The 18,794-nt window shown below is 37.2% G+C and overlaps 1 protein-coding gene across 1 annotated transcript in view; it reads left to right on the top strand.

Moving 5' to 3' along the window:
• MAGED1 (MAGE family member D1) overlaps nucleotides 1-18,794 on the top strand; it is a 65,543-nt gene that overhangs the window by 6,658 nt on the left and 40,091 nt on the right. Inside the window, exon 2 of the mRNA XM_082717170.1 lies at nucleotides 15,270-15,383. Within this exon, the coding sequence (XP_082573296.1) occupies nucleotides 15,293-15,383 (91 nt within the window). The 5' untranslated portion in view covers nucleotides 15,270-15,292. The remainder of the gene's footprint in view (nucleotides 1-15,269; nucleotides 15,384-18,794) is intronic.

The raw sequence follows: 18,794 nt of genomic DNA, 5'->3' as shown, positions 1-18,794 counted from the left end.
AGCGGGAGAGCCCGATGCGGGACTCAATCCCAGGACCCTGAGATCATGACCCGAGCCGAAGGCAGCGGGTTAACCCACTGAGCCACCCAGGTGCCCCGGGTAGCTCCATTTTTAATTCCTTAAGGAATCTCCATCAAAGGGTGTTCATATTCAAATTCATAGTTCTGTAATATGAAATCCCATGCTCTTATCACTGAAGATGATGTGTATGATATCATACACAAAAGAATAAAGTCCATAGCACAATAAAAAGAAAAGAATAAAGGTAAAAATCAAATAATAAAGAGGAAGAAATCCTGGTGGGGAAACTGTTAATTATAAAATGTGAAATAATAGGTCTTACAGCTGGTTTTTAAAACCATCACCCAACCTAAATTAAAGTATACTTATATTTTTTGAGATGTCTTTGTTGTCCTTTTCTCTATTTTGCTGAACTTGTGGCTATTTATATATTTAGTACTTTTCAATCCATTGCAGTCATCATTTCTTCTGTTGCTCAAACTGTCCAGTTTGGAAGGAGCCAGTTGCAACCCCTGACATTGGCTTCTTTTTTCATTTATTACTGAAATTTTCAAATATATTTAAAGTAGAGGATAGTAAAGTAAACCAGAATGTATTCATTTCTCATCTTCAACGATTAATATCATTTGGCCAGTTGCCTTTGATTTTTTTCTCCTCACCTGCTTTTTTTCACTGGGTATTTTAAAGCAATCCCAGACGTTATATCATTATATGGGTAAATAACTCACTATCCATCTCTAGCTTTTTTTTTAAAGATCTTATTTATTTATTGAGAGGGAGAGAATGAGAGAGCAAGCAAGAAGCGGGGGGGGGGGGGAGAAGCAGACTTCCCCTACTAAGCAGGAAGCTTGACATTGGGGTTGGTCCTAGCTGCTGGGATCATAACCTAAGCCCAAAGCAGACACTTAACCATCTGAACCACCCCACATCTCTAACTCTTAAGTGTATTCTATTAAGTAACCACAAGACCATTATACTTAAGAAGGTTAACAGTAATTCCTTATATTATCTAATGCCCAGGCCATATTCAAATTTCCATGACTGTCTTAAAGATGTCTTTTTAGGGGCACTTGAGTGGCTTAGTCAATTAAGCGTCTGACTCTTGATTTCGGCTCAGGTCATGATCTCAGGGGATAATATCATGCCTGGTTCCCTGTGTGGGGCTCAGCATTCTTTCTTTCCTTCTTCCTTAGTCCCTCCACCCTCACACGTACATGCGTGCTGTCTCCCTCTCTCTGAAATAAATAAATAGTTTTTTAAAAAAGTATTAATAAAAAGATGTATTTTTATAGTTGGCTTTGTTAAATATATATCTAACCAAGGGCTACTGTTTACTGACATTAAATATTTTTTCTTTTAAGTATTTTTTTCCTATCTGTAGTCACCCCCTACATTTTAAAGACCATTGGTTTATTAGAGAAACTAAGTCATTTATCCTATCAACAAATGGATTTAGATGATTGCTTCCTTGAGGTATTCATTTTGTTTTCCCATCTGCATGTTTCTGTTCACTGGCATTTAGAACTAGAGGCTTGATTAGATTCAGTTTCAATTAATTTTTAAAGATTTTATTTATTTATTTGTTAGAGAGAGAGCACAGCAGGGGGAGTGAGAGATGGAGGGAGAAGCAAGCTCCCACCTGAGCAAGGAACCTGCTTGGGACTCGGATTCCAGGTTGCTGGGATCATGACCTGAGCCAAAGGCAGATACTTAATCGACTGAGCCACCCAGGCATCCATTCAATTATTTTTTAAGGGGAAAAAAAATCATTGGAGGTAGTGATACGCACTTTCTATTGTATTTCATCATATCTGGTTTAACTTTTTAACTGATTCTAGGGTTGATTTGTGTTTTCAGGTTTTGTCAGCCTGATCTCTCCATTGTAGTATCTCCTACCAACCTCTCTCCTGTTGATTTTAGCAGCCATTGAAGATAATTGTCTAAATTCATAATTTCAGTAGTAGTTGAAAGAACGTGGTCTAATTTAATCAATCCTTCTGCGTTTATTAGCTGAAATTATTATATAAAAAGACTTTATCAACTCTTTTTTTTTTGTTCCAAAATATAACTTATAAAAAGAAAGTCAAGGTGAATGCTTTTTTTTTTCCTTTTTTTTTTTTACTTATCAGAGTAAGGGGTTGGTTTCCTAGAGACTTTCATTGTTTTCTTTAATATTATTAGGAATTCATGGATTTTTATGTGTTTTATTGTATTTATCCACTGTGATTGATTTTTGATGCTCAAACTGTCATTTTAGAAATTAAACTTTTCTGTTTGGCTCCTGTATCCTCTACATGATCTCATTAGCTCTTGACTTACTTGCCTTTATTTAAGCTTAAATTTTAGTTAGTTAACATACAGTGCAATATTGGTTTCTGGAGTAGAATTCAATGATTTATCACTTAACATATAACATTCAGTGCTCATCACATCACAACAAGTCCCCTCTTTAATACTCTTCACCCACTTAGCCTTTCCTTGCTTTCTGACACAAGTTATTTTAGGCTCATTATGTACATTCTCTGCCGCAGTCCTAGAATCAGCCACTTTGCAAGGAGGCATGTATTCCTTCAGTAGGGATTGGTACTTAGAAAGCAAGATGTGAGTGCTCAGAGGATTATTACTATTTTCCTAGTCATCCTACTTGACCTTTTGTTGTGCCTTTTTCCTCACTATTTTGAATACAAGTGAATGACTCCACCAGCATTCCATTCATTTTTATGTAGTCATTCATTCAGTAAAAATTTATATACCACACTACCTTGTATCTGATCTTAGGCTGGGTACAGAGGATGTAAAAGTAAAACTGACTGGTTTCTTGTTCTTAATGAAGATACTTATAATGGGGTATGAGTAAATGAACAGACAGTGTCTAAAGAGTATGATGAGTATATGCCTATGGTGAGTATAGGCAAGTGGGGGAACACAGAAAGGGCATCTGCAATGGCTTTGGAAAGAAAGATAATGTTTGATATTGGATGAATAGAGAAAATATGAAGGTTTAAGAGCTATTAAGGGTGTTCCAGTCAGAGGAAACTGGAAGAATTGTGAAGGAGGGATCTTGATATATTCAAAGAAAGACATACATGTAGTTGGTTATAACTGGAACATAAGTTTTTTGTTTGTTTGTTTGTTTTTTTAAAGATTTTATTTATTTATTTATTTATTTGACAAAGATCACAAGTAGGCAGAGAGGCAGGCAAAGAGCGAAGAGGGGGAAGCAGGCTCCCTGCTGAGCAGAGAGCCCGATGTGGGGCTCGATCCCAGGACCCTGAGATCATGACCTGAGCCGAAGGCAGAGGCCTAACCCACTGAGCCACCCAGGTGCCCCTGGAACATAAGTTTTATGTAGAGGAGGAGAACTGAAACTGGAGACTCAGGGGCTAGGAAGTTGAGAACCCCAAAAGTCAGGTGAGAGAACTAGGATTTCCTCTGAAGCCTGTGAGGAAGAAATAATGGAATTGTCCTAAGTGGATGAGATATACAGTTCTCTTTGTGATGTACTGATGATACACTGGGTGGGCTCATGGGAGTGGGACAGTAGGAGGCAGATGAGGAAAGAGGTGTAATGGTCTGGGAGAGAGAGAGAATGTCATGTTACATTGCAGCCTGTGTGGTTGGGAGAGTAGTGTTTTTGTATTACATCTGTTATAATTTATTGTAATACATAATAGATATTATATTTGCAGTGTAACATGACATTTTATATATATGTATAATATATATGTGGTATAATATGTATATAAGATAGATATGTGCATACACATGTACATAGTATTGCAAGTTTATAATTCTTTATGTGCATATATATGCAAGGGCAGTCTCATTGCAACAGGTCTAAAATAAAGAATATTTGAGTGAAGAAACATTGCCCAAGGACAGCTGAAAAGTGGAAAAAGGGCTAACAAACACTCCCACCTTGACCAAATGTGAGTCATTCTCCTTGGAGCCCTCTTTTTCAACTAGATACCATCTTTGGACATTGTCTTTGGCCTCTTTGGTCCAGGTTTTGAAAGAATCCTTGCTGAATCAACTTAATGAGATTCCCTTCCCACCCCCTTGATATGTGATCATCCAGGTCTGCCTTCAACAAGAATTCTAAGTCTGTTTAACAAGAATCCCCCTCTTCTTGATGTTTTAATCAAGAATCTTGATGTTTTAAGCTCCGCCCCCACCATCCCCACCCAAATCTACTCCTTGGCTGTAGATTCCCAGCTGTCTTTACTGTATTCAGAGTGGAATCCATTTTCTTTTCCCTATTGCAATTGTCTTGACACCTATCTCAATAATCCTTTTAAACTTACCATTTTAACAAGTGTCAGGATAATTTTTCTTTAACAGACCCCATGAGAACTTTTATTTATTGTGTACTTTGGCCTCAAAGCTCTACTAGTTGGCACTGAAGCCCAGTTGTGTATCCTTGAGTAATCTAAGAATTCCTCTAATTCATGGGATTTAAGGATGTCATAAGGAGTGAGATGATTGCTCAGATTCTCCCGGAGGTTGGAATGTAGCCTTAGCAGTTATGTCTGGGAGAATGGAATGATAATTGAAGATACTTATCTTTTTGTGTGTGTTTGAGTGTGCCAGGCACTGTTGTATACTAATGAACATGTATTGTGTTTGTTTTTTAAGACTACTGTCTTAAACTTTTTTGTTTGTTTTAAACTTTTTAAAATATAAAAGTGAAATTCCTGTACATGGTTATATAAGATGTAGACTGAGAGGGTCCTGTTACATTAGAGATTTTAGAGGAAACAGGAGTAGTGAATATGTATGGATCAGTGTTAGTGAAGACTAATGTGCAGAGGACTAATAATATAATTGTTGAAAGTGTTCATGGAATGAGTGTAGACTTTCATGTCAAAGATCTTGTCTGTGAAAAGTGAAATAGATAATGGGTGGAACATGTATATTTTTAGGATGAGTGATATGAGCATGTTTATGTGTTCTGCAGTAGAGGAGCTGATAAAAACAGAGGTTGAAAATAATAGAGAAAGGGGATAACTGGTGAAGCAAAATGTGGAAAAGATGTGTAGAGAACGTATGAAGTACTGGCCACGAACAAGATAAAGGGCATCACTTCTGACACTGGTGTTAAGGAGAGTCAGAAAGGGATGTTTTTAATTTTTATGGTTTTGGAAAAGCAAGAAATAGGGAGAGTTTCTTTCTTTGTGCCCCTATATTCTATATGAATAAGGTAGTAAGGCCATTCTGGACTGTAAGAGGAGATGGCCAGGGGCTAGAGGAAAGAAGAGGAAACTTTGCATTCTTCTAGGGAGTGAAAGAAGATTGATGGGCAGTAATGAACACCTATCTAGGTTGGGAATGAAGTGTTTGTAGTTTTGTCTTTTTTTTCTGTTCAGCTGCCAAGAAGTAGGAGTAAAGAAGGCAAACATTGGGTTTGATTTTAGACTGTGAATGTGATCATGATGATTGTGGGGGGTAGGAGGTTTGAGGGGCTACTAAATTGTTGAGATTACTGATGAGATTTGTTCAGGTTCTAGTCTCATCAAGGATCTAGTCTCATCAGGGAAAAGTATATTCTCAGGAAGATTCTGTGGATCCAGAGAAAGAGAAGCTGTGTGAATATATGTATGGGTGTGGGAGAAGTTGCATAAAAATTCCAAAGGTGAAAAAGTAGAAGTAACAAGGTGATATGGCAGAAAAGAAATTGTGGAGTAGATTATAGGACTTTAACATTTCAGAGGATAAGTAGTTCTGGATGATCAGTGAGTTGTTGGAGAGAGGTGGTCAGAGGACAGTGAAGCTGGGGTGATGGTCAAGTTAGCCATGGCATCCAGCAATACCCTGATCCCCAAACCAGGCAAAGACCCTACCAAAAAGGAGAATTTTAGACCAATATCACTGATGAATATGGATGCTAAGATTCTCAACAAGATCCTAGCCAACAGGATCCAACAGCACATTAAAAAGATTATCTACCATGATCAGGTGGGATTCATCCCTGGGCTAAAAGGATGGTTCAACAATCGCAAATCAATCAATGTGATACAACAAATTAATATGAGAAGAGAGAAGAACCACATGGTCCTCTCAATTGATGCAGAAAAAGCATTTGACAAAATCCAGCATCCGTTCTGATTAAAACGCTTCAGAGTAGAGGGATAGAGGGAACATTCTTGAACTTCATCAAATCTATCTATGAAAGACCCACAGCAAATATCATCCTCAATGGGAAAAAGGTTGCAGCCTTCCTATTGAGATCAGGAACACGACAAGGATGTCCACTCTCACCACTCTTGTTCAACATAGTATTAGAAGTCCTAGCAACAGCAATCAGACAACAAAGAGAAATAAAAGTTTTCCAAATTGGCAATGAAGAAGTCAAACTCTCTCTCTTCGCAGATGACATGATTCTTTATATGGAAAACCCAAAAGACTCCACCCCCAAACTACTAGAACTCATACAGCAATTCAGCAACGTGGCAGGATACAAAGTCAATGTGCAGAAATGAGTGGCTTTCTTATACACTAACAATGAAAATACAGAAAGGGAAATTAGAGAATCGATTCCATTTACTATAGCACCAAGAACCATAAGATGCCTGGGAATAAACCTAACCAAAGAGGTAAAGGATCTGTACTCGAGGAACTACAGAACACTCATGAAAGAAATTGAAGAAGACACAAAGAGATGGAAGACCATTCCATGCTCTTGGATCGGAAGAATAAACATTGTTAAAATGTCTATACTGCCTAGAGCAATCTATACTTTTAATGCCATTCCAATCAAAATTCCACCGGTATTCTTCAAAGAGCTGGAGCAAATAATCCAAAAATTTGTATGGAATCAGAAGAGACCCCGAATCGCTAAGGAAATGTTGAAAAACAAAAATAAAGCTGGGGGCATCACGTTACCTGATTTCAAGCTTTATTAAAAAGCTGTGATCACCAAGACAGCATGGTACTGGCATAAAAACAGACACATACACCAGTGGAACAGAGTAGAGAGCCCAGATATGGATCCTCAACTCTATGGTCAATTAATCTTCGACAAAACAGGAAAAAATATACAGTGGAAAAAAGACAGTCTCTTCAATAAATGGTGCTGGGAAAACTGAACAGCTATATGTAGAAGAATGAAACTCCACCATTCTCTTACACCGTACACAAAGATAAATTCAAAGTGGATAAAAGACCTCAACGTGAGACAGGAATCCATCAGAATCCTAGAGGAGAACATAGGCAGTAATCTCTTCGATATCAGCCACAGCAACTTCTTTCAAGATATGTCTCCAAAGGCAAAGGAAACAAAAGCGAAAATAAACTTTTGGGACTTCATCAAAGTCAAAAGCTTCTGCACAGCAAAGGAAACAGTCAAAAAAACAAAGAGGCAACCCATGGAATGGGAGAAGATAATTGCAAATGACACTACAGACAAAAGGTTGATATCCAGGATCTATAATGAACTCCTCAAACTCAACACACACAAAACAGGCAAACATATCAAAAAATGGGAAGAAGATATGAACAGACACTACTCCAATCAAGACATACAAATGGCTGTCAGACACATGAAAAAATGTTCATCATCACTAGCCCTCAGGGAGATTCAAATTAAAACCACATTGAGATATCACCTTACCAGTTAGAATGGCCAAAATTAACAAAACAGGAAACAACATGTGTTAGAGAGGATGTGGAGAAAGGGGAACCCTCTTATACTGTTGGTGGGAATGCAAATTGGTGCAGCCTCTTTGGAGAACAGTGTGGAGATTCCTCAAGAAATTAAAAATAGAACTTCCCTATGACCCTGTAAATACATACATACATACACTAGTATGTATTTACCCCAAAGATACAGATGTCGTGAAAAGAAGGGCCATCTGTACCCCAATATTTATAGCAGCAATGGCCACGGTCGCCAAACTATGGAAAGAACCAAGATGCCCTTCAACGGATGAATGGATAAGGAAGATGTGGTCCATATACACTATGGAGTATTATGCCTCCATCAGAAAGGACGAATACCCAACTTTTGTAGCAACATGGATGGGACTGGAAGAGATTATGCTGAGTGACATAAGTCAAGCAGAGAGAGTCAATTATCATATGGTTTCACTTATTTGTGGAGCATAACAAAAAGCATGGAGGACAAGGGGTGTTAGAGAGGAGAAGGGAGTTGGGGTAAATTGGAAGGGGAGGTGAATCATGAGAGACTATGGACTCTGAAAAACAATCTGAGGGGTGTGAAGTGGTGGGGGTGTGGGAGGTTGGGGTACCAGGTGGTGGGTATTATAGAGGGCATGGATTGCATGGAGCACTGGGTGTGGTGAAAAAATAATGAATACTGTTTTTCTGAAAATAAATAAATTAATTAAAAAAAAAGTTAGCCATGGCATCATCAAAGATACTGCTGTAGATTAAAGGCGATAAAAAGAGTGGAGAGGAAGATGAGGAAGATGTTGTATTTTGTGGAAGGAGTGAGTATAGTTGTGAGACAGATGGCACTGAAATTGAAAGGAGCAGAGATTTTCACAGCAGGGATATGATTTAGGGAATGAAAGCAGCAATGGCTAACATGAGTTCTTGCCCTTAACCAGTTTAGCAGCAGATTTCCTTGGATGGCCGTGGCTTTGTTTGTCTCAGTTTTGTCTTTTTCTCTGTCTTTGCCCTTTTTGGGGGTCAGGGGCAATAACAGGGTTAGGGCCAAGAAAGGACTTGTGGTAAAATCTTGAATGTCAGGGAGCAATTCAAGATATATAGCAATATAGCATTCTATATTGATTTCTATCTTTGGAGGGACTTAAACAACTGCCCTTAGAAACTTCAAAGGAAATGGTACTGCTGGTAGGACCCTGGCTTGCCCATGTGTGTGTTTCCAGAAATCCTACTGCAGATGGATATGTTAGCCACTCCCCCTATAGCTTCTATAGAGAGAGGTAGATGCTTTTTATATAGTATTATTCATCATCTCAGAAAGATTGAGAACACATGCTTTAAGGGAATTCCATAGGAAGGCCCTGGATTCTTCCTTTTTTAGAAAAGTATTTTTAAATTGTGCAGTATAACAAAAATACCTAAAGTTGTGGAAAATGTAAAGATACACTAAAGTGAATAATTATAAAGTAAACGCCCATAAAAGAACCTTCCAGAACCAAACATAGAACATTGGAAGTTATTTGGAAGCCTCCACTCGTAATCCTCTCTCTCTTCCAGAGGTAACCATTTATCCTGACTTGACTTTTATGGTAATTACTTCTGTGCCTGTGTGTATAGACACATGTGCACATATACACCTATTTATACATTTTACTGTTAATGGATATTTGGATTGCCTTCTGGTTTTGGCTGTTGTGAGTAGTGCTGCTAAGAACATTCTTGTACACCTGTTGGGTATGTGCATGAGTTTCTCTAAGATGTGTAACTGGCAGAGGGATTACTTGGTAATAGTATGTGCATCTTTTCAACTTTATTAGATAATGGAAACCTGATCACCACAAGGATTGTACCAGTTTTGACTATAAAATATATGTGGATTTGTACCTTGACTTTTTTTTCCCTCCTCCACAGTTTTGAGGACAGAGATCTATGGCTTGGAGATCATCCAGAGTAGCCAAGACCTGTGATTTGCTGTGGATATGGGGGACTTGGTTACTATTTCACATTTCTCCTGAAACAATTGCATTTAGCTGCTTCAGAAGGCTTCCACAGGAGAACCTTTATTTGATCCTTTCTTCCCCAGAAGTTTAAGGCCCAGGAATTGTCCCAGCCTCTGAGGCCATTTGAGCATGAAAGAGGCTACATCATTATCCTTCAATGCAAATAGTTGATTTTAGCAATTAGCCAAGAGTTCTTTAGGGGGGCTCTGAGTCAGTTTTGTCTTTTTCAGACTCAAGGGTGAAGAATCAGAACCAGGAAGTTAATAATCAACATCTGTGGATGGCAGAGTATAAAGACTAGTATAGTGGCTTAGATGATCCTGTGTCTTTGGAGGGTCCTTGAACAACTATCTTTATCCAGCTCCCTCCTTGTTCCTTTCTTTCCCATAGTTTGTCCTTTAGGGAGTACTTGCACAGGGCCAGGAGGGTCCTGGCTTGTTTATTTCTTTCCCAGAGTTTCAGGGTTTTACAGAAGTACACTTGTAGTGATTAAAAAATTAGGACTTTATTAACTTTCAGAAAATTGACAAAATGTTCTATATGAAGATACAAAATATCATACATATATATTTTTTTACTTTAAAACAAATAATGGAATAATAAATAATTCCAAACTTGAATTACAATCAGTATTTAATGTACCTTTTGGACCTGACTATATTTTTTAGTTATTTCACAAAAATTAATATATTATCATATTTATACTTAGAAGATGCTTAGTACATGTTTTAGTTCAGTTTTTTTTTTTTTACTTTTTGCTACTATTATTATTTTTGCTTTCTCTATACATGTTGAGAATTTGCATTTTCAAGATATGTCATTGGAGACAGTGGCATGTTTATTGTAGCTCTTCACTTGACATCCTTACATCCTTTGGCTGTTGTTTGTGTCAAGCTATTTAATGCCTTGACTACAGCTCCTCACATACTTGCAAGGCAAAGATATTCTAGAAAACATGCCATCTTTCTTTATTATTGGTTGGATACTGCATCAACCCTGCTAGCTTTTACATGTTGTGCTCTGCTCTGTATTACATGGCAACCCACCTGAAGATGTCCATCTCACAGATATTGCTTGAATGGTATGTTATGCACAGGTTTGGCATACCAGCGTGCTGTGTTTTACTAGTTGGGAATGTTAGGACCAGGAGTGTGGAAGAATCAGCAGGCTTATGAGAAAACTATCTCATCTATGGCTAGATGAAGGGGTTTTCTAAAAATAACTGAAGGGTATAGATAAGCTTATTTTTCAAGGAGGGGGAATCTAGAGGAATTCTTTCTTACCTTGATTTCATAAAGGTATTCTACTATATTCCCCTGTAAAATTTTTGTAAATTTCTTTTCATGATTAGTTTCCAGTTGTAATTTATTTTTGTGTATTGTATGATGTAAAAAACTTACATTTTTTTCTGAATGATTTATCAGTTGTTCCAGGACTATTTACTGAATATTCTGTCTTTCTCCACAGATTTATAATGTTGTCTCTATCATATACCAAGTTGTAATAGATGTAAATGTCTGCTTTTAGGCTTTCTATTCTGTTCCATTGGTCTGTTTGTATCTCTTACTAGTCCTGCATTGTTAATTACTATAGATTTGCAATGCATCTTAATATTTACTAGGGAAAGACAGCTTCATTATTACTCTTCCTCAAAAATATATTTTTTGCCCTTACTTTTTCATGTGAATTTTAAGGTAAGCTTAACATGGTCTGTAAGAAACATTGAAATTTTGATTAGAACTTGTTCCTTTTCTCCATAAAGTGTCTCATGCATATTTTGTTAGACATATTTCTGTGTACCTGATAAGTTTTTGTTTTTCTTGCTGATACTTTTAAATTATATTTTGTAACTGATTGTGACTGGTGTATGGGACTGCTTGATTCTGGTGCATTGTTTTTAGATCTGTTCACTTTGCTTATCTCTTTCTCTAGGTCCAATTGTGGTTATAGGTTTTGTTGAGTTTTTATATAAACTTTATATAAAACATACTTAAAAGTACGTAAATCAGAACTATACTGCTCATTGAATTATCACAAAGTGTTTTTAGCGTGTTAGTGTAATTTGTGAATAATTCTAATTTTTCCCCTTTCAGTCCTTGTACCTCCAAATATTGATATCATTCTGTGTAAAATAAAATAGAATTTCTTTTCTGAGGCTTCATGCTCTAACTAGTGGTGTTTGATATGTAAATACATTTGAAGTTATCAAAGAAAGGAAATTACCTTTACTTGGAAATTCCAACAACTTAATAAAAGAGCCTGTAGGGTAGTGGTATTTCAGTTAATTGACTGCAGTCCAGGATTTGGTGTTCAGCATTTCACAAATGCTGATATGAAACTTGGGTGATAAACAAATATATACAAATTAATGTACTGAGACTAAGATAGATTAAGAAAGAAAAACACACCTACCCTACATGGATACATACTTTCTAGTGGCCAGAACACTCAAGTTCTCTTTCCAGAGCATGTCAGTTGCCATATTGGGATACTTAGGAAATCAAACTAAGAAAACAGCTTGTTGCTTACTTTGGGCATGGAATTAAAGCAAAGAAGGCAGGGAATCTCATGGCTCTTTTGTGCAGTTGTTGATAATTTGAGGAATTCAAGTGCTCAAATGTATTTAAAATGCTCTACACTCTCTTTATCATACTCCAAGCAGTTTGAGGGTCAGCAAAATTTTAGTGGAAAAATACTGGACTTTGTTGACAGTCGAAGGGACTTGAATCCTAGCCCTTTGCTTTTTGATCTTAGGTAAGTTACTTGTCAGAATTTCAATTTTCTCACTGGTGATAAAGAATCATGACACTGTTAATTTAAAAGAAATACAGTCTTTCAAATTATTTGTTATATAGTGTTTCCTACAGAATTGTAGGTTTATATTTGTTTATCCATGCCTGTAGGTGAAGAGGAAAGTGCCAATGATTCCTTCTGATTTGTCAGAATGATCTTAGAAGTATTAGTCTGTTTCCAAATACAGAGATTGCCATTACGACTTGATCGCTAGGTTGTATTAGCTTCCTGTTGCTGCTGTAATAAATTATGACAAATGTAAATAATAAATACATTTATTATCTTACAATCCTGGAGGTCAGCAGTCCTAAAAATCAAGGTGTTGGCAGGCTTGAGCTCCCTTCAGAGGCTCTAAGGGAGAATATTTTCCCTTTCTTTTTTCAGCTTCTAGAGATCACCTGCCATCCTTTGTTCATGGTCCTTTTTTCTCTCTACAGGTCCAGCAGTATAGCATCTTCACCACCACTGACTCTGACATTCTACTTCCATTGTTATATCTCCACCCTTTGATCCTTCTGTTTTTTTTTTATAAGGATTCTTGCGATTACATGGAGCCCACCAGGGTAATCCAGGATAACTTCTTCATTTTAAGATCCTTGATCACTTATGCAAAGTCCCATTTGCTATATAAAGTAACATATTCACAGGATCAGGACATCTTTGGAAGGCTATTATTCTGTCTACTACATCAGGTTAATGAGTTAACAAGCAAGATACCTAGTTAGAATTACATATTTCTTTTGTAGGTTATTTTCACAGAACAAAACATCAGTTTCTAAAGTTGTGGGAGTCCTACAAAATGTCTTTCTTTAAATAGGACTTCCAAGGAAAGATTTGTATTAACAGAGAATAGAGTTATTTGGTAGCAGTTATGATTATTCATAAGTCTCCATATTGTAAAAGGGAACTAGATTGACATTCTTGTTAAAATTTCTCAATTTAACATCTTTTAAATTTAGACTATTTGAAATAAGTATGAAGCAAGATGGTTTCTACCCCTCCACAACTTGAAGGAAGGGAGTACAAAGCCTCCATCTTTCTTTTAGTTTCCTTTTGTTGATGGTGAAGATTTGTATTTGTAAAGTTAGGCTCTGGAATTCCATTCACTAATTTTAAGTACAAAGCACATCTGGAGCTCAGTTTTGCTTGTGGAAATGGACAAAGGGCTGAAAAGAATTTTATTATCAATGAAATTCTATATTTTGTGCCTTCTAAAGTAGTTGTTAATACTTGCTGTGATCACTTTACAAGGCCCTGACCTGTTTAGTGAGTGAAAGGAACTTTAATACTCTTTTCTGTACTTTTCACCTTTTTGTCTCCTTGTCCTGTACTGTAATAATTTTTACAAATTATTTTCTTAGTTTGTTGATTAATGCAGTACCTTGGATTTTTCATTTGAGGCACTATCTTATTCTTCCAAAAGTTTGATGAGATTTAATTGTGATATACACCATGTATTAAAGTTTCCTGTTGCTTGGAAATACTTTCAAGTTTGCTATTTACTTCTTTATCTGTAGTAAAATATTGATCTTATAGTTTATGTTTGCTAACCTCAGTGTTAAGTCTTTTCTGTTATTAGCTGATCCTGCTGTTTTGCTCCTTTATCTAATTCAAGGCTCAAGGATCTCTAGGGCAAGTCATGTAATTCAGCCAGAGCTGCAGAATGACCTGCTTCCATTCATCAGCCCCCTCAGAGGGTAGACTTTTGGGGTCCCTGATTATTGTGGGGAGTGTCTCCTATTAGTTTTCCTACTCTGTATAGTTCTGGAATTTAATCTGTCTCTTTTGCCTTCAAAACAACCAAAATGAAAGTTAAAATTTTTTTTTGGAATGGACAAATGCTCTCAGGGCAGAAAATGTCTCCCTGCTTATATGTTTCTCTAGATTCCCATTTTCCCCTGCTGTTTCCCTGATGCTTCCATTTTTTTTATTGCCCTGTATTTTTATTAAGAATATGTTATTTCTTTTTCATCAAGATTTTGTTTTGTTTTGTTTTGTTTTCAGCATGAGGGTTTGTCCAAACAACCTTGTGGGGGAATAACCAGAAGTAGGAAAATTTCCTATAGCTATTTATTTATTTATTTATTCCTATAGCTCTTTACTACATTTTCTTTGAGATTAGGTTTAGGCTCAGAACTTCTCATTACCTTGTGGGTTTTCTTTTCTTTATTTTGTAGACAAAACATACAGTGCTCAGAAGAGTAGGTACTTGCCCAGGGTCACCTAGCAAGTAAATAGTAATAGTAATATTATAAAAAATAATAGTTTTTTTAAAAGATTTTATCTGTTTGACAGAGGGAAAGAGATCACAAGTATCCAGAGCAGCAGGCAGAGAGAGAGGGGGAAGCAGGCTCCCTACTGAGCAGAGAGCCCTCAGGGGCTCCACCCCAGGTCTCTGAGATCAGGAGCTGGGCTGAAGGCAGAGGCTTAACCCACTGAGCCACCCAGGTGCCCCAGTAATACTGGTTTTGAGCCCAGCTTTGTCCAGTCCTGAAGCCTGTGTGCTTAACCAGTCCAATGCACTGCATCCTTTGGATTCTGTTGTTTTTTGTTCCTGGAATATGGGACAGCTTTCTTCTATGAGGAGGGTAAATGTTATGTTGTGTTTTTATCCCTCAAGGTCTGCACCCTCTGAGGAACACATGTATTTCTGTGCCTCTTTCAGAAGCCTGATGCCTGTTTCCAAGACATCCTAATAAATACTAGTCCCTCTTCTACCACCTATCCTTGGCCTTTCAGAATTTCCTATAGCTCCTTCCTAAAATTGAATTTAGGGACATTCGGTATCCCAGATTTAACCACAAAGTTTTATTTTCTTTTTAACTGCAGGATAGTCCACTCGAAAGACCAAAATGCACTCCCAGCTGAATTTAGAAAGAGCTAAGGACAAAGGGATCCAGGAAGAAATTCTCTTAGGTGAGCGAAGACGGGAGAATGAGACAGGTAAGAGCTTGAGAATTTATAGTTTTGTTAAATAGTGTTAAGAAAATTTTGGAATTTTGGTTGGTGAATGCTCGCAGGGCACCTTGACGTGGTGAAAAACACAGGAGCTTTGGAGCCAGACACACTTGAATTGACACTCAGTTCCCTTACTTATTAACCCTAAGTGAATCATTTCTCCTCTCTGGCTTCAGTTTCTTCATCTATATTATTTGAATAATAATACCTATCTCTCAAGGTTTTCATGTGAAATATAGGTAATATACTTTGGTGAAGTGTTTGTGCTTGGTACAGGCTTACTAAATAATTATAGTAGTGTTATCATTCTTGTTGCAACTGTAGGGGCAGAAAAATGTACACTTTTTTTTTCTAGGTGGACTATTTCATGTATTTATTATCTGTTTGAATTTCTTTTTTGTGAATGGTTCACTCATGTTCTTTGCCTGTTTCTGTATTTGGGTCTGTCATTTAGTTGATAAGATTTTGACTGAGAATAGTATCTACTTCAAAGAGGGAAATTTCAGAAAAAGTCAGAGATCCAGAATCCAGGGCCAATTCATCATAGTCTCTGCTGTGGAGAAGACTTGGCATGTGATGACATAGGCTGCAAGAAAGCTTGGCAGGGAAGGATCTAACATACTCCCTTCTCTGCAGAAATCTGTTGTATGCACAATACTGCCACTTACAATATATAATCCTACCAAAGAGACAGACTGTAAGTACATTGAGGAAAGACCAAGCTAGATGTTTTTGTATGAGGAAAACCTTTAGGAGAAAGAGCAGAGAGATATGGTGGTTTTTTTTTTTAATTAATTTTTTTATTTAAGTTCAATTAATTAACATATAATATATTATTAGTTTCAGAGGTAGAGTTCAGTGATTCATCAGTCTTATATAGTACCCATGTTCATTACATCACGTGCCCTCCTTAATGTCCATTGCCCAGGGATGGAGTAACTGGGTAACAGAGGTATAGTTTATAGGAACATAACTCTGCGAAGGTTTTAGAATTTGTGAGACACTAGAAAATTTCCAGTGGGGAGAAGCCCTACATGTATGATTAATGTCTAAAAGCCTTTTGTTGGTGTTCAAGGTCGATGCCTCAGAGTACTCATAGTAGAGAGAAACCGTGTGAAGGTAATGAATATAGAAATTTTTTGTCATGATGCTGAGTTTATTTGACATCTGAGGATTCACACCTGAGAATTTATTAATTCATATGGCTATGAAAACATGAAGAGGCCTCAGGCCGAATTTAATTCTCTTTCAACACCAGAGATTTCATAGGGTAGGAAAACTTCCCCAGTGTGAGAGAAATTACAGTGGGTAATCAAGCTTTTTCAATCATATGAAAATGCAGGGAGAAACTCTTTGAATGTATTGACTATGGGAAAGACTCTAGGACAAGCTCAGACTTAAAAATTTTTTTTTTAATTTTTACTTTTCAAAAAAGATTTTATTTATTTGACAGAGATGGGGTGGAGTGGGGGGGAGAGAACAAGCAGGGCGGCAAAAGGAGAGAGAGAAGCAGGCTCTCTGCTGAGCAGGGAGCCTGATGCAGGGCTTGATCCCAGGACCCTAGGATTGTGACCTGAGTTGAAGGCAGACATTTAACCAACTGAACCACCCAGGCAATCCCAGACTTTTCTTTTTAATGTAAGAGGGCTCATAGGGGAGGAGAGCTCTATGTTTGCAATGCCTGTGAGAAGACTTGCAGATCCAGCTCAAACCTTGCTAAGCATGAAAGAATTGACAGTGCAAAGAAACCTTATGGTGTGTACTAAATGTGGGGAAGGGATTTTGGTGATAATCAGTCCTTATGGAACATCAGAAAACTTAAAATGGAGATAGACGAAGATCCTTGTTTATCATCTGTCAATTCATTTTGGAAGAAACTGTACCTGTAATGAATAAGCCTTCATTTAGAGGCTGTTTTATCTATTGTCAAGTAATTCATAAGGACGGGATCTTCTATGTTTATAAAAAATGTGAGTATGCTTTCAGCAGGATTTAGTCTTTGGTGGGTCCATAGTGGAGAAGAATCTTTCAGGTACAGTGAATGTAGGAAGGCCTTCAGTTTTATTTGAAAGATTTTATTTATTTATTAGAGAGAGAATGAGAATACATACAGGGGGAGAGGCAGAGAGAGAAGCAGAATCCCCATTGAGCAGATAGCCTGATGCAGGGCTCCATCTCTGGACGCTGCTGCGATCATGACTTGAGCCACCCATGCATTCTGAAATGGCCTTCAATTTGAAGTATAATTGTATTCAGCATTAGACAGTACAGGTATCTTACTGATGTAATGTAATGATGTGGGAAGGTCTTTGTGAGAAAATCAGATCGTGGTAGAAATGAAAAAAAAAGATTCATAATAAAAGTTGATTAAAATACACTCGTTCCATATAATTATACACCTACCATGTGCCAAGCAGTGTAAGAACTTTATGTAGTTTGTTTAATCATTTAGCTCTTCCAACAAGCATTTGATTGAGGAATTCCTACTCTTGTTTTAAATGTGAAGAAACTGAAGAAATGAGATGGAAGAATTTTCCTAAGGTCACATAGCTATCACTGGAAGAGCCAGGATTTGAATCCTACCTACATAATTTAATTGTTAGGGGTTTGTAATGGCAATGTGTATATTTTCAGAGATGTGTTAGCCTTTATTCATCATTAAGGAATTAATTCCAGAAATTGGAATTCACTCTTTAGTGCAGTGAGTTTTGGAAGCCCTTAAGTCAGTTTTGGAATCTGGTAGATGGTCCCAGAAATTCCACATTGGGCTCCATAAAATGGAGTAAGAGTTCCCTAACTCCCTTTGAATAGGGATTACCTCTAATCTTAGAAGATTTCACTCATAACAAAATTCAGTTCTCAAATGTCCATCCTGTAACCACTTCTCATGATTTAGGCACTTTGGCGTAGTGTAGAGAGCACAGACTCTGAGATTAACTAGGACAGCTTCATCATCAGGAAGTAAGGGAGAGCTGTCCAATTCTAAGAAAGACTGAGTAGGAATGGAAGACAGACAGATGTACCAGGAGCTTTAGAAACAGAGCCAGGTCATTTTAAGAATTATAACTAGATGAGCCAAAATAAACAGAATCTAGTCCATAAGGAATAAGGAAACTAGGGTATATGCTATGATTTTCTCCTTGGGTGGGTATAGATAAAGGTTGCTTGTTTGTTACCCAGTATTCAGAGGAACCGCTACTTGAAATTGCCACAGGAATATTCAATTTTCTAGCACTGAAAAATCAGTGTGAGTGATATTAGAGTGAGATTTTGGGGATTTGGAAAAAATGCTCCAGTAGGTTGTTTTTCACTTGAGAAAGAGGTTTTTTTAGTCTTTACTGTTTTTTTCCAGGGGGTCTGGATGCAGAAGAAATGAAGGTGATAAATTGATCCATT

This window comes from Mustela nivalis (genome assembly GCF_964662115.1).
Source record: "Mustela nivalis genome assembly, chromosome: X".
Classification (NCBI taxonomy): domain Eukaryota; kingdom Metazoa; phylum Chordata; class Mammalia; order Carnivora; family Mustelidae; genus Mustela; species Mustela nivalis.
The sequence above is the reverse complement of the archived record's forward strand: the minus strand, read 5'-3'. Positions and strand labels throughout refer to the sequence as shown.